Genomic DNA, 24,083 nt, shown 5'->3' with positions numbered 1-24,083 from the left:
CCACTGCTACGATGCCTGTGGACCCTTCAGTCTCTCCACAAGTGGGAAAAGAATATGAAAATGCTGGACAGACATATGCAACCATATGTGGTGGCATCACCTTGAACAACACACCCAAAATAATGCAATTGTGACTTATTGCTGCAGTGCAGAATTCAATATTGAGACTTACTGACCTTTACTGAACATGTTTTTCCTTGAAATTACATTTTCACAAGACATTCAGTATAAATTTGCTTTATTCACTATTTGCTTAAGCTCTATATTTGGGTTTGGTGTATATATACACATTTCTTTCTTTCATACATACAAAGACACACACACACACACACACAAACACACAGGTGACGTGATAAGGATGCATAAAGAATAACATGCAATAGAGAAGGAAGTGGCAGGGAGAGTTTTGGCATGTAAGTGTTTCTTCATTAACTCGTAACTTTTTTTTTTTGAAGTACACCAAATAAACGCCACCTGTGCAGTTTTGAGAAAGGCAGAAAATATCAAGATTGCACCTCACAGGCAGAGAGATACAAAGCATTACTTGCAAATAAATTACAATTTCCAGACAAAGGACAAGGAAGACCAGTCAACATTTGCATGGAATAGCAAAAACAGTAGATCTGAGTGTTCGGACAACAGAGAAATCAAACACAAAACACGGCAGCATGATGAAACGTAACAAAAGCTTGAGTCAAATTAAAATAAGTAGTGACATATACATGACAGTATCATTTCCATTACAGACGGGAGATCTGAGGTGAAGTCGTTCTTTAGTGAAGTTTCATTTCAGCTTCCATGCCCATTTATACAAAGTTTATTGAAAGGAAAAAAAACGTGCAAAACTGACCACAGATTAGAGCCGACAGCACACAGGGCCGGTAACATTGCTGCGCTGTGAGAACGTGAATGTCTGTGCGTGTGAGTGAGACCTAAACTGCTGGTCTGAGCATCACAGTGGCAGATGATTGGATTTTACAGTATGTCAATGTCTTCCAGTGTGTTGCACAGCAGACTTGAGCCATTTGTTTACAAGAGAATTCTACACCTAGCAAAACCAACAGGTACAATAAGTAAACTGTGTTTAAAAAACAAAACAAAAAAAAAACCTGAACAGAGGATGTACAGTCTGCTGATAAGAGCCAACATCAATTCATTGTTCCATTAAATCAGTGAATATATGCATTCAACTTTTCTCAGGTTTGAAATTCAGGAGATTAAAGATCCATTTTGAACATCACTGACTGTTCATGTAAACTAGCCTGAAGATGAAAACTTTGATTCACACAAATTACAAAGCAATGTTTTTTTTTTAAATATATATATATATATATCCCAGTTTTCTTCCTCTACGCTATCTAGGTATTACTAGTGAGCAAATTCGAAGATAACTTTGGAAGACAAACAATATATTTTTTTACTCATAACCAAACAGCACCTTAACCTTAACCTTAACCATTGTCATGATAACTTAATCATTTCAGTCATATTTGAATAAAATATTTGCCAAGTGTTAATATCTTGTACGTTTTAATTCTCAAAAAAAACAAGATCTTAAATCTACGAAATCATGAATGGCCAAATTATATATATATGTTTTGTTGTAATAAAAATGATTAGTCGTATCTCTATCAGTTTTAATTTCTAACAGTTTTATGAAATGAAAAACACTGACATTATGCTTGTGTTGAGTAGGAATTTTGGTCTGGAACAGGAAGGAAAAAGCAGTTGTAGGATGAAATATAGAAATAAACTTATGTTAATTTGGACGTTTCTTGCACAAAACTCAAGTTGACATTTTACTTGAAATGAGCAGGTTCCAGACACAAGAGAAAAACTTGGGAACAGCAGTACGGACGAATGAAAGCACAGTGTGTAACAACAGAGTGTAGCTGTGACTCAAAGCTTATCCTGTCATCTGTTATTTCTTTGCAGATGATCCCCACTACCTTTCTTTAGTAACTCGTTATCCCATACAGATTTTAAAAAACATCATTTTGTAGGGGGGGTTGAGGCAGGAGGGTAAAAGAGAATGTCCAGGAAAATATTAACCGTAAAGAAGCTCCTGTTTCTGGGTAAATCCATGGAGGGTGTGGTGGTGGTGGTGGTCACATGGAACCGTCTCCATCTTTGTTTCATTACACATTCAGCAAGCTGAGATTGTATGGCTTCACTTGTGTGTGTCTGAGTGTGTGTTGTCAGTTTGAGACGCTCAAATCAAACAGGCTAAGTCGGTTTGATCTGCACTCTTGCCTTGACGTTTAGTATTCAGCAGACTTGTGCGCCGCAGACGTATTTGTTTCAGTCTTGGTGGGAAGAGAGTGATGGTGGCTGAACAGCTCTTATCAGAAGCTGTGAAGTGAAAAGGAAGGACAGGGTGGTGGTATCTGAGGGTACGTTATAGTGTATTCATGTATAGTGATATTTCTCAGTCCAGGAATATAGTGGGGGCAGCTCTCACACTTCTGGCTGTTCTGCTATGAAGAGTTGGGGTTTGTCTATGTGTAGTTAAGAGTTTATAGCATCACCCTCACATCTCTGGCTGCTCTGCATGAACTGGCTGGGTTCGGGGCTCGGGTGACTCGTAGCGCTGATGGAAGTTTCTTTTCCGTATCTTCTCTGGGGCTTTTCTCCACAAAACAACCTCCTACACACGGAAGCACAGGAGAGAACACAAGAGAAACGGACAATTAAAAATCTGGAGGTAGACAAATCCAGAAACATGCATTTGGAAAAGACATATAGTAAGTACCAAGTGATTTTGAAGTTGTTTGGTCTATAGTTATCCTGTGTTAATGGTTTCTTTGTTATATGGAGCAAAGAAAGCAGAAAATATTCAAAGTTAGGAGGCTGTAAAATCAGAGCGTGTGTTTGACTCCTTTAAAAAAAACTCACTCAAACCAATGACAAAATGGTTGGCGATGAATTTAGTGATTCATTAACTGTTGCAGCACTAGTTTAAACTGTGTCTATTCATGTCTACATTTTTAACATGTAGGAGGATTTATCGGCAGACATTCCAATATACTACTTATATGTTTGCATTTGTAACTATGTAATTGCACTTTGGGCAAGGGTCTTGCTTTACAGAGACATAAGGAAGAATGGCTCTGCCCACATAGACATGTTGTATTAAACAAACAACAACAAAGAAGAAAGAGGAAAGAGAAGACCAAGTGGAAGAGAGGACAGACGGAAAAAGTGTTTTTATCCTTTCTGGTATGCTACAGTCACCGTATTTCCCCGGCCTGTTTGAAAAAGATAGTGGTGGTGAGCAGAGGTGCACTCCGCAGTTGTTTTTGTCAACACAAACACAATAAATGGGGGTTTAAAAGAAATCCATTATTTCTAGTAAAGGCAACCTTAGTTCAAAGATTTAGCAAACAATCAACATGTCGATACAGATACAAATTTGTCCAAACACAAAGTGGGACTCTGAACAAACACACAGATCTTGGTGTAAACATATTACTGCCGCTTGTGCGAGTGTGTTACCTGTTGTTTAAAGTATCTTCTGTCCTCTTCATCCACCAGCACCAGATTAAGGAAGAAACGCACCGAGAATTTCTTGTTGACGTCCCTCATAGTGGGTGTCAAGTCATATCCTGGAAGAAAACAGAAGGTATAATGGGGCTGTGGCTCAAACCTTGAGAAGAAAAGTGCCTATATAGGGAAATCACTGATGATACGAGGTTACACTATGTCATCTGGAGAAGGAGAGAAGAGCTCTTACCAGCCAGGAACAGTCTGATGGGGATTGACTCTCCTTTAACTGGAGCTCCATCCATGATCTCGTATTTTGCAACCGTCTCCGTCTCAGTGGCAGTGCTGGGACCTAAAAAGGACGACATTAATTAAGTGAAGAGGATACAAAGGTAGGTTTAAGGTCAGTATTATTTCTTTACACATGTTGGCCTGGATTCTTACCGATGCCCGTTATCTCCTTCTTGATGAGCTGGAGTTCCATGTGCTGGATCTTGATCCTGACCAGCAGGAAGTAGATTTTACCAACAATGACGTCTTTAAGGTGGTATCTGGCAAAGAGAGACATGATGAGAAGCTGCCCAAACTGATGAACGGCAGGTCTTATTTGGACTGAATTTATTCTGCCGTTTCAATACTTTGTTGAAGTTGAATCTTAAAAACTGATCTCACTTGGATTTATTATATTCAAACTCGATGTGAAGACAGTCTTCTATGCCGACCTCCATCTTGATGGAGTTGTTGATATCTGGGTAGGTGGCTAACTGGTGGACAATTAACTCGTATTCCTTCACTAAGTCAGACAGACGGCGGACTATTGTCACCCTGAGAAAATACCTGCAAGAACACAGCAAGAAACAAACAGTCAACACGACAACAATGACAACAATTTTGACCTTATTGCTGTTCATTAAATTGTATTCAGTTTAATCTTGTTTTTCTGTATTCTGTCAGATTTGGGGTGATTTATCATAGTATTAACAACACAAGGCTGCGTATGACGGTTACTTTAATTGTTAATTTTTCAATTATTATACTGTATTTAATTATGTTATTGGCTTATTGTAAAAGCTGATCAGTTAAAAATATTAAGGATATATTAACAGATTATTAGATTAATTGTTAACTATTTTGGCAATTGATTTCAATATTTAGTTAATTTATTTTTATTAATTAAAAATTGATAAATAAACCGTTGATAGTTAATTGATTATGAAAATAATCGTTAGTAGTAGCCCTAAAAAAAATGATTTCCTAGAAATCAAACAACACTGGCTTGCTATAAAATTGTAATCCTAGTGCAATGCACACTGTCAGTTTGAATCAGTGAATGACTCCAGTGGGATAACAGGCAGCCCTGCAACCGTTTGCTGCCATGAGACTGAACCTGGACTAATATTGAATTTCTTTCCCCCCCCCAGAGCACAAGGTCAGACTCAACCCCATAAATTCACGGTCATACATTATGTATAATAAATACACCCCATGTGACTGGAAACAGAAGCAGCAGCTCGCCTCATGCAGAGCTATACCTTAGCCTGACGTTGGCTCCAGTGTACGACTCGTAGGGCTTCTCCACCTGCATAAACTCAAAGTCGTAGCTTCTGTTCTGAGTGATTTCCCCGGGTAAAGCTAACTCTTTCACAAGGTCCACAAATTCGTGGGTGTTGCTCTTATCGGAGAACAACTCTGAAATAAAGCAGAGTGAAGTTTAGAGGTGAAGCAGGACAGGGTGTTTGTTTTACTCCTTTAAAAGCTTTATATGCACAGAGTGTTTAATGGGATCAGCTCTACTATAGCAGGCTGCACATGATGACCACATGCTCTGTTAAACCTTTTCGTCACATGAGAAAATCCTACTGTTGTAAAGCTGCTAAAATCCTTCCATTAGCATTGAATACACAAAATAGAGCCAGTTGCTTCAGAAATGTATAGCTATCAATTGTTACACCCAATATGTGAAAATCAAAGAGATAAAAATGGAAGATGTTTAAAAGACCACTTTAACCATGCTCACCTATCTGTCCGACAAACTCGATGCGGATGCCCTGATGCTCGAGTCGTTTTCCTCCCTGCTTCACATTTAGATTCACCTGCACAGAAAATGTTTGATGCGTTAAAGTGAGAACCAAACGGCATGTTGTCACAGTGATACTTTGACATTAAAACCACTTTATTGAACTTTATTGAACACCAAAAAACGACTTGTGCCAAGTTACAACATATTAATATTGTAACAAAAACTTAAATTCTTACTTTGGTAGTAAATAGCACCACATTAAAGACATCTAAATGCTCACAAAGGCTTGTTGACTTCCAATGTTTTTGAATAATGCCATTTCAAAAATGAAAACAATCTCCATCCATAAGAGAACTGCATATTATCATCTCCGTCCATACTAACGTGCCAGAAAAAATACAAATCCTGTGCCCAAAGCTACACAACAAGCTCAGTTTAGGCCTGTAATTTGTTGTTCGTGTGGCATTTACCACTAGAATTTGATACTGGTGCTAGTCATCTATTTCCAGAAGAGGGTCAATTTAAGGCAGTGTGAATGAAAATCTGTGAATGATAAGCCCTTATCGGGAACTAATGGTGGATGTCTGTGCTGTTATGTATCCAAAGGTCTCAGTTTCTCTCTGTCCAGAGAAACACACCATTCTGGAGTTTTCAAAATCAAACTAAGCTAACTTTTTTTAAGGGTTTATGCTGAGTTAAATTAGCCACTTAAATAAAATATGGCACCTACACCATTTTTAAAACTTCAAGGATCCCTATAGTGAAGCCATTGTTTATTAATAATGTGAGCTTACCTTGCCAGACACAGACTCCCCATCATAGAACAGGTAGTGTTTCTCCACTTTCCCGTCTTCTGTCTTCAACTCGGCCGTCTTTCTGTTCTCGGCATCATTCAGCAGTACATCTATCTCACATACCGGCCCAAACAAACCTCCCAGGAAACTCTGGAAAACAAAGAAAAACACAGTTAGTATCAGTAAAACATCGAGGTCAGGTGAAAATGTCTGTTACAAAACTGTTAAAAATCTAACTTGTCAGTTTGACAAAGCTTTAATGTGTACTGTAAATGATCAGTTGCTGGAGATGCTTTGAGTCAAGTGACTTTATTTATAAATATAAATATAGTTTTCAGACAGAAGCATCCTTTGACAAACTCCTTACACACATAGTATTTCTGCTGCTTTATCTATAAACATTGTAAAACTGAGTAAAAAGAGTAAGTAGTAGAGTACATGTGTAAGAAGCTGAAAATCAAATCAAGGAGCTTTTTTGAGTATTGACAAAACACTCACAACTGATTAATCAATTATCAAAGGTGGACATTAACTTAGTAATTGTTCAATAATCAATTTATTGTTACAGCTGGCAGCCCTAAGAACGACCCATCCCTAGTCACTAATGGGTGTGCCAATCACAGTCCGAGGTTAGACCCATCAAATCCTCAGTAACCTCTTTCACAGAGAGGAAGAGAACATCCGCTATTTCCACACACTAATTCAATAATCAATCAAAGCTGGACAGCAACTATTCCCCCCACGAACTCCCTCACTCACTCAGACACGCGCGCACACACACACACACACACACACAAAAACTCCATCATGCAGGAGCAGCAAATCTGGAGAATCTTGCTCAGTCATGGAGTTGTCAGGAGAGACCTGTCACCAGCTAGACACGTGCAAGATGCTTTAATTGACCGCATCCCATGACAACATGTGTCTCGTCGGCTATTTTCACTCACACTGCTGGCTCAAGTGGCCCAAATCTGACTTCCATGTGGCTCACATGAGACCCAGTTATATTCTGTCTTCATGACAGTGTGAACCACACAAGTCATATGATCTTTTCCCATTTTTGACTGGGAAATCAAAATCGCTGCAGTTGGTCGCAGGCATATCTTTGCCCAATTTAATAGTTGTTTGGATATGGACAGGATGCACACACCAAGATGTGCCGATAGGACAAAATTACTATAAATATTGTGTTTTTTACGTTTATTTATTTTTGCTCAATGACAAAAATGTACATTATATCTACAGCTGCTGCAACATGAGTAGGAAAATGATTATGTTAATTTCAATACAGAAGAGACCTCTGCCATTTGGATACAGATAAAAAACAAAAACATAGTAAATATTGGTATCAGAAGCACTCCTGATATATCAGAAAAAGGTCCAATATGGGGCATCCCTATTTTGATTTATATGTTTGGTTGGTTTAAATTTTTCTCTCTCCATCTGTGAAAAAGTTGACATTTGTTAAAAACTATTTATACATAAAACTGTTTAATCTACATCAACATATAGTGAATAAACCATGAAGTCTCTTGATCTCTGGTCTCTAAATTTTGAGTCTGCACTGCAGTGTACTTTCATATTTTCATTTAAATAAATATAAGAAATCACACAATAAGGTAGGTAATCACAAAATGTAACTTTGACAAATAACTTGACTTAAATTGACCACAATTTATTGTAAAAGTAAACATACAAAAATAAGTACTAATAGTCCTTGTCGAGTTTTTTGTTATTATTAGCAAAAACCGATTAACCTGTATTAAAGACCACATTTGATTTGCCGTTCACACTATTTCATATAAAAATGTCCCAAATCAGAACTGAAAGATCCGATTCCATTTGACTTGTGTTGTTCAAAATCTCTTGTGGAAAACAAACGCAATGAGTCACAGTAACACTGCCTCACAATCACAAGTTAAGTTATTAAATCAATAAGTTTTCTTTTAGCCCAACCTGCGTGTTCTTTAAACCTTAAGCCACTTGTGAAAATCAAGATCTGTTGCTCTTGCAACTTTACTAAACATTACACCGAGCTAACAAGCAACGTTAGCAAACAACGTAGAATTGTCTCCCGAGTTCCATTAACATGAACATGTTACTCAAATTATGACACCACTTTTATTTAGTAGCGCACTGTTACCAACCACGAGCACAGCTGTTAGGCGGCTCAGCAGTCAAAACACACCCGTGAAAACACGGAGCACGGCCTCGCAACGTTAGTTACTGGTGCTAACTCAAGCGAGCCTGTTAGCTTTCCCTGACAGCTGTGAACGTGAAGCGGCTCCTGTCCGTCGACGCTGTCACACAAACTAAAAGAAACAAAATAAACACAGCAATTCGCTTCAATCGAGGATAAATTCCCGGTTGTTTGTTTGTTTCCCACTCACCATCTCGGCCGTCGGGACTGTTGAAGCTAACAGCTAGCTTCGCTCCGGGTAGCTTGTCTGACCGAACATGAACCAGGAGGTAGTAGCGAGGCTTCACCGTCATGTGACCGGGTCATGTGCGCGAAGGGTGGGGTAGTGTGTGATGGGCTGGGCCCGGCCAGACGGAGCTAAATCCATATGGCTCCATAATCAAATAATTTTCTCACTTGATTTAGCCAATCACAAAACAGAAAATAAAATACATACATTTACAACATCATTGACAGCCAGAGCCGGCCCAAGGCATTAGCAAACTATATGCTGGGGCCCCTGATAACCAGGGGCCCCAACATTTTAACATTTTAAGGAAATCTTTGGATAATTTATATATCTGAATAGAGTTCATCATATTTTATAATAGTATTACAATTATATAATAGTAAGTGCTATAACTACTACTTATAATAATAATAACAATATCTATTGGGCAACATGCAAAACTATAATGTTAAGCCAAAGACATTATGAATATTCTGGGATAAACCAATGTAAACTATAAAAGAAATCAAGGTCAACAGACAAGAAGGAGTGAATTTGTTGTTTGCCTCTAAATAAAAAGATCTACTCATGGTAATTCAGAGAATCTTGGTCAACTCACAATACCAACAGCGTGATCATACATCCAGACCATTTTAAAAGGCCTGACGCTCATCACTGCTCTCTTGTGGAAACATGGGCCAGTCTGTGTTGCTGCTCAAGATAAGAGTGCAGTTTATTTTGTTTTGTTGTCTTTGTTCTGCTTCTGTTGTTCTAGAAAAACACATGCTCATTTATATATTTATTTATTTAATGTTGAATAAACACTGCATTACATTATTAGATATATTAGAAAACACTTTCTATCTTTCCTTCCCAAACCTTTAGTTCCAGAAAAAGAAAAAATAACTCAAAGTCTTTCAGACACAACAACCCAGCCCAGATGACTGAAAATATCATTGACAGTTTATACAATTGACAACAGAAAAGTCAGTATGAATACTGTTGTAAATCTTTATTAAAAGAAGTCTTACAAACCATACAACACGATAGATATTTCTTGCATATGTTCCAGCTCACAGTGGTTAATCCTGAGGGGTTTGGGTTTTTACAAGACACCTCCTGTTGAACTTTTGCAGACCAGGAAGTTCCCGAGACAGGTCTGCAAAACTCCCCTAATGTTAAGTGTCACAATATTTGAGCCAAAAGAGATCAGATAATATATAAACAAGTGTGTGAATCACATCTGCATAGATTAAGCGATGCATTGATAAAGGTGTCATCTTATTGCACTGGTATTACAATCATTTAAAATTAATATTTAAAATTTTATATTAAAAAAAACATATTCCAATTTACAAAGAAAGCCACAGGCCACTGTCCACTTGAACTATATGGGACACAGTATGTCTCATTTATGTCAACCATTATTTTACTTTTGGCAGATGCTTTATATATTGTTAACCATTGTAGCGCTGAGAATACAGAATTACATTTAGCCTTGAAGAGTCTCTGCCCAGCCAAGTTTTCCCACCACCAGGTGGTGATGCAATCCTTGCTTTTGCTAATTGAATAGACAAGATTGAAATAAAATGGATGCTCTCCTTGTGTGTGTGTGTGTGTGTGAGTGATCCGGAGTTGGGGCCTACAGCTGCAGAAGGTTGTCTTCTCTCAGTTCCTGCTCTTCTGGTTTTTCCTTACCGGCCATGGATCTGCGGCGAAGCAACCACCTTAGGTCCGTTGTATGCACACCTGCAAACAGAAGAACACAGACACGTCAGACAACATGGGGGCACAGAAAAGAGGGACCTGGTCTTAACAGAGTAAGAGGGGAAACTAAACCAACCTTTGTTTAGATCCATGTCTGTCTCTGTCCATGACTCCCCAGAGCCTGGGTCGCTTTCAGTTGCCACGAAACCCTGATCTCTGTATAATGGACCTTCAAATGCAGAGCCTTCATAATATCCAGAACTTTCCTCCTCCACTCCCATCTCGTCCTCCTTGTTCTCTGGTGCCTGTTCATCCTTCACAGTTTCTGCCTCTCTGGAAACAGAATGAGACAAAGATTTTATGAGTTTGACAGTTTGTCACTTTGACATGCCTGTGAGCCACCACATCCTTTACGGTTCCTACAGAACAACCTCATGTAAATCTAATGTATTTGCATGTCCGTAAATCTGCAACTCTGGATTATTTTCATTGTCAATTTTTTAGTTTATTATTTAGTTGTTTGGTGCATAAAATGTTTGTGTCTTGTTTTGTACAATAATTAAAGATATTTTGTTTACTGTCATAGAGAAGCAAAGTAACCATAATACATTTACAATTAAGAAGCTGAAATCAGCACCTGCATCCTTCATCTGAAAATTGTCCGTGTCAAACAATATATCAGACCTGACCGAGGGAGCATTTGTGTGTAAACACCAGCTGTCAGGGGTGGGCAGAAGCCTTTATCTCCTTAAACTGGTGGACCACTGTGGTTTTATGAGTAATAATAATAATAATCTTTGTCTTTTCAGTCCTACTCCGATCTGTTTGCAGCTGCCCTGCTTTAGTAACAACAAAATGTACCGTTGCCTTCATGTGTTTTGACATAAAACAAATCCCTTCCTGTGTGCAGTGCGGTGACACGAGATCTGAACACTGAGAGTGTCGTGGGGAGCATTGCGTAATCTCAACTGACAATGACTGGAATGCAACACATATTTGTATATACATAATGTTTAAAAGTTCTGCACTGCACTTTTGCCAATCAGTTACTAATCAATGACATCTAGGATTTATTTTAGTGTAATTTCAACAACAACAACAACAACACCTCATTCTCTCCTCCTCCTGATCAGCTACTGTATTTATTTTAGCATTGGCTCAACCAGACAATAATATTATTCAGCTTTTTTTTTAATCTATCACGGGTTGCTGGAATAAATAAATTAAGTTTTAATTACAAGTTACCATGTAATGTGGAATTTCTCATACATCATCACACTAGTGTGGCACATAGTTCACCACAGAACAATAGACCAGAAGCAGCAGACCACCAGGCGTCACAGCCCTCTTCCGCTCAACACTTCCCTCTGGCTTCCTGTTGGAGGAGAGCTGTAAAAGCTGGGGCTGCTGCTGCTGCCGTGGTGTTAAACCAAGCTCAAGGCGATGTATGAGGCCAGATATGAGAATTATCTTCATTTTCACAGCTCCCCTGTTCCACTACGCCACCCAACATCCTCACACATCAACTTTCTGCCATTAACACCCGTGTTAATTGTTTATTGAGGCTTCACATCAGGGCAAATATCTCTATATGTACATATATAGACAGATAGATAGATATAAGATTAACCCGTTCCAGTGAATCAGTGATTTCATTGAGTGCGCACAATCTGATTGGGGAGCTTTGGTTTTGCGTTCTACAATTTTTCTGAGAAAAACGAGGTCATTATCTGATATGCGACTTAAGAGGAACTTGCAAAGAGGAAGCTGAAGGTTTAGACCAAGAATGTGAAACACACACCATATAAGCAGCCACTCATTAAAAACATATACTTGAATGTATTCAATTTTATAAACTAAATTAAACAATTCCCTGTGTGTGTGTGTGTGAGTGGGTTTTCTCCGGGTTCTCTGGTTTCCTCCCACAGTCCAAAAAACATGCAGATTTAGGGGATTAGGCAAATTGGATGCTCGAGATTGACCGTGAGTGTGAGAGTTGTCTCTAGGTGGAGGATGAAGTGGTAGAAGATGAGTAAGTGAGTAAATTAAACAATCTGGACTAACAGTCTAAAACAAAAGATGGTCTAAAAAAATCTCACGGTTCAAACAGTTAAAACATAACACAAATTTGAATCCCTTCACTATTCTTGCCTCCTACTGAAGAAGAGATAGATGACGTTAATGGTTACGTTTGATCACAGGCAAACGGAAACTGTTCACAACTGAGGCTAAATGTGGTGCATATGTGGTGCATAATGCAGTTTCTGAGTGGGTTAAGCTTTATATGGTCAAGGACAGACAAAAAAAAAACGATTTAGTAGAATTCAACAACAGTGGAGCAAAGGCTGCCATAACTGACATAGGTTTATGTGGCTCAGCAACTTGCTTTAATGCTCAAAGCTGCTTGTTTCTGAGAAAGTCATTGTAAAAATCTGCAAATGAATCTTTAAAAATGAATAAACTTCTCCAGGACAGCATAAGCCTGAACATAACAGCAGTAGAACTGCTGTTAGTGAGGTGACAAATTACCCAAAAGCTACATTTTTTGAAAGAAACCAAAACTTGCAGAATTTTCACAACCTTTTAGTTCAAGTTTAAGTGTATATGTAATAAATAAAAATACATTAAATTAAGCTGTAATTAATTTAACGAATATTTCATTTAAAATGATTTGTTTACCAATTCAAAATGATATTAGTTCTGACTACATTGTGGACAAATTTGCTCTCATCACGATTTATATTGGGATTTTTTTTTTATTAAAGTACTTTAAAGTTTTTGGGAACCCTAACCTAACCCTAACCCTAACCCAAAGGACAATAAGTTCAACAAAAAAAAAGTGGCCGAAACATAACCAGTGTGTCATACAATGAGAACATTTGAAAGTTCACTGTTCTCGACATAATAATCTGAGATGAATTATCTCTCTCCCTCTTTACTCAAGTTTCCAGTGCACTGAGCTTCCAGAAAGCACTTTAACAGTGAACCAGTCCCGTTATCTTAAATGCACAGATGCACACACACACACACTGACAATAATAGGAAATGCATGTCAGTGAATATGTTGATATGAATGCCCCAAAGTATTATTATTACATATGACGCCTCTATTTTCCCAGTTTTCCCGCCATACTTCCTTGTATTAAACTCTTATAACACACAGAGAGGTTGAGTAATGCTGGAAATAATCTACATACAGAACAATCATCACTTTAAATCGAGACAGGGATTTTCTCACAGAGGGATTTTTCAGAGTCAATTCAAAACGACTGACTCCAACTCAAACTACTGGGAAGTGAAGCGAAAATGGCCACAGATCAACATCCACTGCTTTCATTTTTATATACTCCAATGCAAAAAACACCACAGACTCCTCACGTCTTTTTGATTCCAGCTCTAACCTCCCTGTCCTCTCTCTCTGTCGTCCCCTCCATCTGTCTCTTTCCCTCCATGCTGTCGTCTATTTTGGCTTTTCTTGGCCACCTACCTCACACTTACATACTCTCTCTTAAAAAAAACACAAAAACACAGACACAAACCCCGGGGAGAGATGCTGCGTCGCTTGATTTGTGTCAGCCAAAACTCAGAGATTCCAAATCTGCATGTCTATATTTAAAGTCTGCACTTATCTGACGGCAGTAGCGGCGTAGCTGCTGTCACACAGGCGCTCTTTTGTTTTTCCAGACATCAGAGTGAACTCTCTGCTACCAGGACGCTCTCATCTCACTCTGAGCAATTCACAGAGCAAATAAACCATCCCCATCCCAAGCGGCACAACCTCTTTAGAGATGCTCACAACACATGAATACTAACAGATACTGTGCAGTCGATGCCGGCAGCTTGGCTGGCAGCTCTTGACTCCATGGCATCTCTGGACTTTGGTAAGTAACACAGTTGGCCTGGTCGCCATTGGGGTTACATCTCACAAACTGGTACGAGGCTTTCGTTGGCACTCCTAGAGAAAAAAGACAGAGAAAGGTTTTTACTTTTTTTAAATTTAAGCAAAAAGTCACTTCAGTTGTGAACAGTTTTCTTGGGCAACATCTGGTTGCTCATCTGGATTAGTTCAGTGTGAAATTTGTTTTGGGGCTGTACTCGTTCCATGTCCAGGGTGTTACAGAGGATTACAACATTGCAGTATTCTGCAACAGAATAATGAAACACTTGGCCTTGTGTGATTCAGAGCGGTTTCTTCTGTAAGAGCAGGAAGTGAGGAGGAAGCAGAGCCTTGAGTACAGGCAACAAGTAGATATGAAATAAACAAAGCTTATAGACTGATATATAGGATATTTTGTCAGCTTTTTCCAGCCAGTCACCAATGTTTTTTAATTAAAGTCAATCATGATGATTTAGATGCTTGTTTGTGATAAATATGATGCAATTAAAAGTTTTGGTGCATGGGTCAAAGATTATTTTTAGAATTTAAAATGGTCTGCGCTAGGTTTTGGGAAAATCTGTAATAGATTAACCTGATGAGCCACATCAATGAAACTGGTAACTACGTTTAATGTTGTTGTAAAGAGTTCAGGCAGTCATTTATAACTAATATTCAAATATCAGTTTTTCTTCATGGCTTTAAGGCTTGACAAAGTCAAAGCAGCCACAACAGTATCAACATGACGTTGATCAAACTTAACACAATCTAAAACTCTTTTTTAAATTATTGCCGCTTGGAAAATCTTTAACGAACCAATGATGCATTTTATAATTTAGGTTACAAAAGTCACTGTGTGCTATAAACTATTAAAAGTAAAGTAGGCAGGGCTTTTTTCCTGTGATGGAACAACACATCTTCACCTCCTCCGGACTCTGTTTCACCTACATCTGTCAAGTCACGGGAGATTTGACCAGTTCAGAGAGAGCGGCCGCTCCGATTGGCCGCTCCACTACACCTACTCTGCACAAACAAAGAGCTAAAAGGAAAAAGAGTCTAAAAGAGAGTCGGACAATAAACGCAATAAACTCATGTAAATTCTGGATGGATTTAAGTATCGGAGGTGGCGAACAAGTGCGTCTGTCACTGCTCATTGACTGTGAAACTCAACAATCAACACCTGCCTACTGCAGCTTTAATATGCTTCATTCTGTCTAAAAAAGCCAAAAAAAAAGATGGCAATATTATGTCTGTGTGTACATTTATTTGCTGTTTGTTTTAGTGCATAGGAAATACACTTTGTGGTTCTCTCATTCTGTATTTATTATGCTCTCTGATTTTGCTAATAACCATTATATCCCTGCTCTGTTGTCTTTTAAAACGACGTAGCTCAATGCAGGCAGCACTTAGGCCCCGAACTAAATTCTCCCAAAAGGGCCATTTAAGTTTAAATGATTATTTGGTTGAGTGAGTGACTTTGATTTCAGAGTCCTTTGCTTGTAGACTTCTGTCGCTCTCAGTGTCAGGGTACAGTACATGTATTATTTGACACCAGATTTAAGTTAAGGTTGTTTGAAAGGAAGGTCCAACTGTGGAATAACTATTGAGAAAATGTGAGTGATTCAACCTTATAGTATACTATGAAAATACATTGTTGTTGTTTTTGTATATTTATTTGTTTATAAAAAAACAACAACTTTGTAACAAGTTAAAATGATATAAGATTTGTGGCTAAATGTTCCTTTCCTACTGTAACAATGATCAGAAATACATCATTAAATCAACACCTATACAGGATAAAAATATCAATAACACAGTCCGTGATCATTAATTTGGTTTTGTTTCAGCCGCATGTTCACCTTTCCATTAAACATTTTCAGTTCAGTTAGTGTTTTCATAATCGCTTAATGTTGTTGATTTATATAAATCAATTCAATCAAGTTGTCACATTATGAAGTAATGCTTTTTTTTCATAATTCTACCATAAAGAAAAAATGCTATCACCTTGACACTAAAAGTCAGTGGATACAATTCGAATTTATGACAGTGGTGTTTAATTTTATTGTGGAGTTTCCCCACAAAGATTCGTTTCTCTATTAATAACAAGCATGACGACACTGTTGTACTTTGTGTCATGGTGAAAGTTGGAAAAAAAATCTCTTTCATGTACAAGGACAAAAAAACCCACATCGAAACTTAACTCGGAAACTGAAACACTGTTGATCTCTCCTGTAGTAAAAAAGAAAAAGAAAAAAAAGAACCAAACAGACAGACAGAAAGTTCCCCGCCTCCCCCTCCATCTTCCATTACAACAGAATCTAATCGGTATAAGTGTTATAATAATTATTATGTGTAATTATTCTTCAAGACTTAGTGCAGGCTGCCACAGGTGGGGAGGATGTTGATGTCCCATCATCATCATCATCATCAGCCCGAGGACAGAGAAACCTGACGTCCACAAAATGAGTCACACAAGTGTCGGTAATCACCATCTTGTGCTGACATAGAGTCAAATGTCAGTGGAGAGGAACACAAGCCCGTATTTTGGACTTGTCAGTCAAAAACACAAACACCCCGATGTGATTTCTTTAAGGATCTCACTGAGTGAGTTTGTCACTATTTCTTAATTCTTTCCCAACAACAGACACTGTGTCAAAGTTACACAGAAGACGCTCAACACAACAAAGTGCACACATACCTTTCCCGTTATGTAAGGCGAGGCAGGAGATAACAAGGAGCAGGAGCAGTTTCATCCTCCGACGAGTCTTTGTTCAAGAATATTAACAAAGATGAAGTCTCTTTCTCTATCTCGCTGTAAGTGTGTGTGGCGTGAGAGAGTGCGCGCGCGCTGAAGAGTGTGTAACAGAGTAACGTGTGAAGTGTCTTTAAGTCAAAGTGCTGAAGGAGCTCAGCCCCTCTGACTGAGTGCGTCATTGTTTCCTGCAGCAGAGCACACTTCTTCTTCTTCTTCTTCTTCTTCTACTGCTGCTGCTGCTGCTGAACACCGACAAACTCTCACGTCAACATTCTCGCTGGAAACTTTTGCATTAGCCACCACACACAATATCACATTTCATGTTTGCGTAACACTGCACACTGGAGCTGAGGAAATACCAGAGGATTCAAACAGTCTTTGTGGTGATAACGGCCGAGGAAGAGGTGGAGGTGATACGATCCAAATACTGTGATACAGAATGGCAGTGTGGTAGAAAGTACCTAAAAGCACAAGTAACTTACCAGAAAATGTCCCTTTTCTAAAATAATATTACTTGACATTATATGACATTTACTGTACTTATGTATCAAAAGTAATTTTCTGATATAAAATGTACTTAATTTAAAATTAAAAGTATTTTTTTTGAGTGAGCAGTTAGGATTGAGCCATGGTAGCTCAGTGGTAGGGTGAGCTGTCTTTCAGCGGGAAGGTGGTGCGTTCAATTCCTGGCTCTGCTAGTCTATATGTGTCCTTGAGCAAGACACTTAAGCCCATGTTGCAGTGTGTGAATGGGTGAATGACAAAACTGTAGTGTACAGCAGCTCATCAAGCATAAATACAGACCATACATATTTGTTTTTTCTGTTATTATTAATTAATTATATCAAATTCCATCATGATATCGAAATAAAAATGTTGGTGATGAAAAATATATAGACATCTTCAAAATAAAAGTGTCTGCGTTGATATGGAACCATATATACTTACTACATACAATAAAAATGTATTTATGATGTGAAATTCACTCAAAAAAAACAGAAATACAGAAATAGCTCCCTTATAACTTGACATTAAGTGGCGGGCCATGTGAAATTGATCAGGGGGGCACATGTGGCCCACCTCTGCTCTAAGGACACTCTTTGGGACACTGCCATGTAGGGGCAGTATGGAACTTCATAACAACTTTAAGGACACTGCATCACTTTTCTCACCTAGAAAGACACTAATTTATATAATATTTTTGGGGTCACATGTAAATGACACTCTAGAGGTTACTTTAGTGTGCGTCATGTGACTCACGAGGGCACTTAAGATTACCGGATGTGTACATCTGTGTGTGTGTGTGTGTGTGTGTGTGTGTGTGTGTGTGTTCTTGTATGGGTTTCTTTATGAGGAGCAAAAAACTTGGTGAATGGAAACTGGAAAATGGGTCTCACATTCTGTTACTGCTTAAAATGGCTTTTTGATGGTTAATTCAGATTCAGACAACTTTATTGATCCCCAAAGGACAATTCATTTGCAGCTCAGCACATCTGCGTTACATTCAGCCGACCTGAGCAATTTAATAACAGTCAACACCAACGGATTGACAGACAATGAAGTCATGGTTCATTAAATGATAATGTTTAGGATTAAAAGTGTTATTTTTAATGTATCTGAGTTCAGCAGCCTGATCGCAGAAGGAATAAAATCATTTCAAAAGTATAACACCGGGTTGCATGGTACCGGCGACCTGAAGGCATCACCTCAAACTCATCAGCCACGATGTGCTGACGATGGAGGTGATCAGATCTCGAGACTTGTTTTTAGGGGTTAGAATTTGGTTTTACGTTGGGATTAGGGTCAGGCATTTAGTTGTGATAGATAAGATTAGGGTAATTATGTCTGAGTGAGTGTCCTCACTACAAATGCTGCCCAAGCATGCGTGTATGTGTGTGTGTTTCTGTAGTGTAATGTAAGACTGCTGGTAAACACAGGCTGAGACGTTTCAAGTGTCGACATGTGCTGTACGTCTTGACGCCTCGGGCAGCTAAAGCAGATTATTAAGATCAACTGCTATGATAATGAAACATTTGAGCTATTAGTTTGGATGCTGCTGCTGCTGCTGATGAGGAAGACGAATTAAAAATAAATAAATGCAACACATGTCGCAACAATTTCGATGATGTGGTCTTATGCATGTGCACGTGATTGTAGGGAAGTTTAAATGACGGGCTGGATATCTGAAGAAAGGGGGAAGTCTGTCAGGCAGATAGCATCAATGGTCTTCTTCCCTGACTCTGTCCTCACTGTCAGCACCTTAAATCTGAGCCAAGGTGCTGGCTCTGAAGTCTTCTTTATGTGAGGAAGAATTTCAATTTTGGATGAGGAAAGAGAGTATTCACCACTGTTATCATCCAGTGTAGATGTTGTACCATGTATCATCACATACACTGCTTTTCCTTTGAGGGCCTCAGGGATCATCGGTGTGGGCAGGCAGGACGCTAGGTAAATCCTGGACAGGTCATCAGCCTATACAGAAACAAACAATCATCCACATTATTTACACAATAGCGAGTAGTGGCTGTTCAGAACCCAGATGACCTCACCCATTTTTATATACATATATATATATATATATATACAGTATATATATACACAACGATGTTGTTGACATGTGTTGTGTGTGTGTGTGTGTGTGATGTTGTTGGGACCTAAATCGGTTTACACAGTCACATTAAGGGGACTTCTTCCTTAAGGGGGACAAAAATCAAGTCCCCATAATGTAAATTAGTGCATTTTAAGGTAAAGACATGTTTTAAAGTTAGGCAGAGGTCAGGGTTAGGGTCATGGTTAGGTTTAGGCCAGTAGTAATTAGGGTTAATGTTAGAGTAAGTCTCCAGGAAATGAATGTTAGTCAAATGTAATGTCCTCTGAAGTCATGGAAACCAGTTTGTGTGTGTGTGTGTGTTACTGGCAGCACTGTGTCAAATATTGTTATGTTATGTTCTGGTTCATGTACTCTGTAGGCTGAATACTGTGTTACCCCCACCGTCTGTCTCTCTCTGATCGTCAACATTTTCATGTCTTTTACATTTTACATTCAGATTATATGTAAAATATAATCGGAAAATATATATATATATGTATATATGGAGAGAGAGAGAGAGTTGACACATCATATCATAATAATTCTGAGGAAGTGGTAACATCAGTTCCTATCATCATCCTCATCATTCTTCAGGAAATGACACATTAGTCAGCCCAACCCCGCCTCCACATGCACAAACTTGTCTTTATATCGTAGTGAGGACAACTCATAGACATAATGCAGTCTCAAGCCCCTTACCCTAACCTTGACTGTCACAACTAAGGGCCTAACCCTAACCTGAACCCAATTCTAACCCTTAAACCAGGTCTTAACCCTGAAAAAGCACTTTAAAGTGGTGGGGCCCAGACAAAATGTCCCCACAAGGTCCAAATGTCCTCACATAGGACATTTTGGAACTCACAGAGTTATAAATACAAGTACACTAACACACAGCAAGTGACATATTTATGGTACATACTGTATATTGACGCACATACATCACTGCACACATGGTATTTTACCGGTCGTTACTTCACTGGTCTCCTCCACAGTACAATTAAAGCAAAACATTTAAAGTGTTTAAAGACAAATTTAACAAGCTTTAAATTTAGACACAATTTAAACGGCAAAAATTACAATTTAAGATGACAATGGCAACCCAGCTCACACTGTAAATTGTGACAAGGGCAAACAAGTGCATAAAACAGCTTTCCTGGCTATTTTTACGGCCAGCTCAGTAACACCAGATGATTTCAAAAAAAGGTAACCGCCCGCAAGAGATATATGTTTATGTATGTGTTATTTAATCAATCCCAGCAGCCCAAATGCTTCTCCATCTGTAAAAAAAGGTCATTTTTTTCTGTCAGGTTGGTGTCCATTCTCATGCCTGTGGGATTACGTGGGATTGCTGTCTATTGTGTGAGAAACCAGACTTTATGGCAGTAGTGAGAGAGAGAGACAGAGCACTTTTTCACATAGAAAGAAACACAATAAACACACAAACACTAACATGTATGCAAAAAAAAAACAATAGAATAACCTAAGTCTGGACCAGTCTTTAAATATATTATATAGTATATTACCAGAAAATGACTTTAGTAGAAGCTGTATAAGACACATTTTTACGAGAGTAAAAGTTTTAAAGTATATGACATTTATTGTACATGTACTAGTAAGTATTAAAAGTATTTTTCTGATATAAAATGTATTTTAGAAGTAAAAGTAAAGGGTTAGAATTTGAACAATGGTTGCTCAGAGGTAGAGTGACTTGTCTTTCAACTGGAAGGTGTGGGTTTGATTCCTGTCCTTGGGCAAGACATGTAACCCCACGTTGCGTCTGGCGGCTGTGTTGGCAGTGTCTGAATGAGTATGATAAAAAAATGTGCTGTACAGAATGAATGTGAGTGAATGGGTGAATGGCAAAACTGTGGTGTAAAGCAGCTAGAAAAGTGCTCTATAAATACAGGCCATTATCAAGTCTTCTTCTTCTGATTTTATTTGGTAGTAACAAAGAGGAAATGTATTGGAGTAAAAGTACACAATTCATTTAGGAAATTAAATTGCTTGAAATATAAATAACAAAGTTAAGTAGACTTGTCGTAGAGACAGTGGAGCGCAGTGACTCCTAACCACAATAATCTACTGTCAGCAGTTTTTGTTTGGAGAATTATGAGTGTAAGATCAGTTGTGCAAGCTAGGTAGTTTGTTCATCTCACAAACATAGAGACCCAGCATCTGCACCAACTTATCTTGTATTTTACTAATATGAGAAGAGGTAGTTACAGGTAATTATGAAGCCCGTAATGTCAAACGCCTTCTCCAAAAGCGGCCAGGCCAATTAAAAATAATGTACAAAGTACTGGAAATATGTGACATTTGTATTTTGAGTTTAAACAGAAACACGATGCGTTGGTTATGTTTCCATCACAGCCATTTTAACACAAATTAGCACACAGGTGCTGATAATAACATTAATTTAGCCTCGGTACCAAAATCAAACCAAATCACCATTAATGTGATTAGAATGGCATCTGTAATATCTCTTTTTTCATGTGCTATTATATCCCTTTATTGTTATTAAAGCATGTATAGATTAAAGATTGATAAATATTTTAAGACACATTATTGAGAGAAAAACAGAGAACATAAATTAAAAAAGCGAATGGACCTTCTTGACATTTTTTAGGTTTTAGAGTCTAGACACAAAGGTAGCTGTAGCTGTAACCTAAGAGGTAACTGTAGCTTTAAACCAGGAGATGTCATAAAGTGGTATCCAACGTTCATCAGGCGTTTCGACCCCGAACCTCAACGCCCTCAAGTTGGCGGGTCGGCAGTGATGGCCAGTCAGTGCCCATCTTGTCCTGGTCCCCAGCTTAACTCCTCCCTCTTATTCCAAAGCCAACAAGAGGTTCTCTCAGCTGCCTCACCCAGCCTTCCTCTCCCTCCCTGTTATTCGCAAAGCTGTGAGCGTGTTCCACACAGACTGTGTCGGGAAGCCCCTGCATCCGACCTCAACTGGGAATAGCCAGGCCCGCCATGCTTTGTCTCCACATCAGTTGGACCAGGTCCTGATACTTGGTGGCTTTCCTCTCTGAGGCTTCAATGAGGCTTTCTTCTTGGCCTCTTCCGACCACATGACCGTGTCAGGCCTCAGGAAAGTTTGAACAACCTGGGGAAAGTGCAGTTTCCTTCCCAGGTCTACCCTCATCTCCCACAATGGTGCTGACTGCAGGAGGCCCTTCTTATCAGTGCATCGCAGCTTTTTTAGATTTTAAAGAGACATACGTGTCTGCACAATTTGATACAGGTATATTTATTTTATCATAATAAGGGTAAAATGTGACTTATTCTCAAAGTTCAACCAAAATTATGCAGAAAATCTATTCCTGGAATTTTTTAAACCCACTTAGCTAGGGCTGCAGGATCCAGTTCAAGACCTGATGCTCTTATTATTATAACAACAGTAGTAATCATTATTATGCTGTGACTATACTGATATCAGTATATTTTTTTGGCAACAATCCATGCTACTACTTATATAAATTACATTATAGTACTATAAAAATATCACAACCAACTCAGAACTACCCTGACTGAACATAACACATCTGCTCCCTCTCCTGCGTCCCCCATTTTCATTTTACATTTTATAATGTATGTCGAGCTATAGGAATAAAATTTGATATAAATATTTGATTAAATATATACTGTATGTTTAGAAAGATTTTGTATGTCCTGTACATTATTATATTTGTATATAAGTGCAATAGGAAAAAAAACTAATGGCAGTTTTAAGTTGAGATAAGTTGACACACACAGATGTAAAATATGAAGAGCCATAAAATGACTGTGAATCTTCATGTCTATTTCTATTCTGTGTGTGGGTTTGTTTTCCAGTAAGCTGTCTCAGTAAACCTGGGCATATTAGTTTGTAGTGTATCAGTCCCGAGCACGTTTTGACAAGCAGCAGAAAGGTTACTGAGACTGAGGGCACAAATTAAAGCAGGAATTACAGGTTTTTCTTGCACTGAAATTGTTTCCTTTGCACAGGCCACAAACACTCTTTTACAATGAACTATATAATGAGCCATTCGCACAGAAGCCATTTCTTATTTATTTATTTATCTTTCTTATTTACTAAATCCCATTAACAATGGCTCTGTCCAGTTCATGTAAGTAAGGAGAGCGAAACAGTGAAACGGAACTCAGCCATCATTAATATGAATATTTACACCTGGTATTTTGCCTGGTGACCTCTCTAAAAGGGCTGCCTAGCAAACCAAGAACAAGCTGGGCAGATGTTGGTGCAGTGGCTAGCATTGTTACCTCACAGTTTGGATCCCAGTGGAACTGAGGGCCTTCCTGTGCAGAGTGTTTTTCCTCTGGATTCTCCATTTTCCTCCCACTGTCCAAACGCATGCAGAGGTTAATTGGACGCTCTAAATTATCGTACGTGTGAATGTGAGAGTGAATGGTTGTTTCGGCTTTGTATTTATGAAGGTGTACCTCACC

General features: G+C 38.6%; 2 protein-coding genes across 2 annotated transcripts; both read right to left on the bottom strand.

The window, feature by feature from the left end:
* Nucleotides 1–221: 221 nt before the first annotated feature.
* vps26a (VPS26, retromer complex component A) lies at nt 222–8,816 on the bottom strand. Its single transcript, XM_058630376.1, has 9 exons — nt 8,688–8,816; nt 6,298–6,447; nt 5,501–5,576; nt 5,016–5,172; nt 4,156–4,320; nt 3,928–4,034; nt 3,734–3,835; nt 3,496–3,605; nt 222–2,647 (listed from the first exon to the last, which is right to left on the bottom strand). The coding sequence occupies exons 1-9, from the start codon at nt 8,688–8,690 to the stop codon at nt 2,531–2,533; spliced, it is 987 nt and encodes a 328-aa protein (XP_058486359.1). The 5' UTR covers nt 8,691–8,816; the 3' UTR covers nt 222–2,530.
* An 886-nt stretch (nt 8,817–9,702) lies between these two features.
* Nucleotides 9,703–17,227, bottom strand: srgn (serglycin). Its single transcript, XM_058630381.1, has 4 exons — nt 16,985–17,227; nt 14,226–14,367; nt 10,549–10,745; nt 9,703–10,454 (listed from the first exon to the last, which is right to left on the bottom strand). Exons 1-4 carry the CDS (start codon nt 17,037–17,039, stop codon nt 10,348–10,350), a joined length of 501 nt encoding a protein of 166 aa, XP_058486364.1. The 5' UTR covers nt 17,040–17,227; the 3' UTR covers nt 9,703–10,347.
* Nucleotides 17,228–24,083: the final 6,856 nt, after the last annotated feature.

The sequence above is a fragment of the Solea solea genome, chromosome 5 (genome assembly GCF_958295425.1).
Source record: "Solea solea chromosome 5, fSolSol10.1, whole genome shotgun sequence".
In the NCBI taxonomy this organism is placed as follows: Eukaryota; Metazoa; Chordata; class Actinopteri; order Pleuronectiformes; family Soleidae; genus Solea; species Solea solea.
This window is presented reverse-complemented; position numbering and strand designations above follow the sequence as displayed.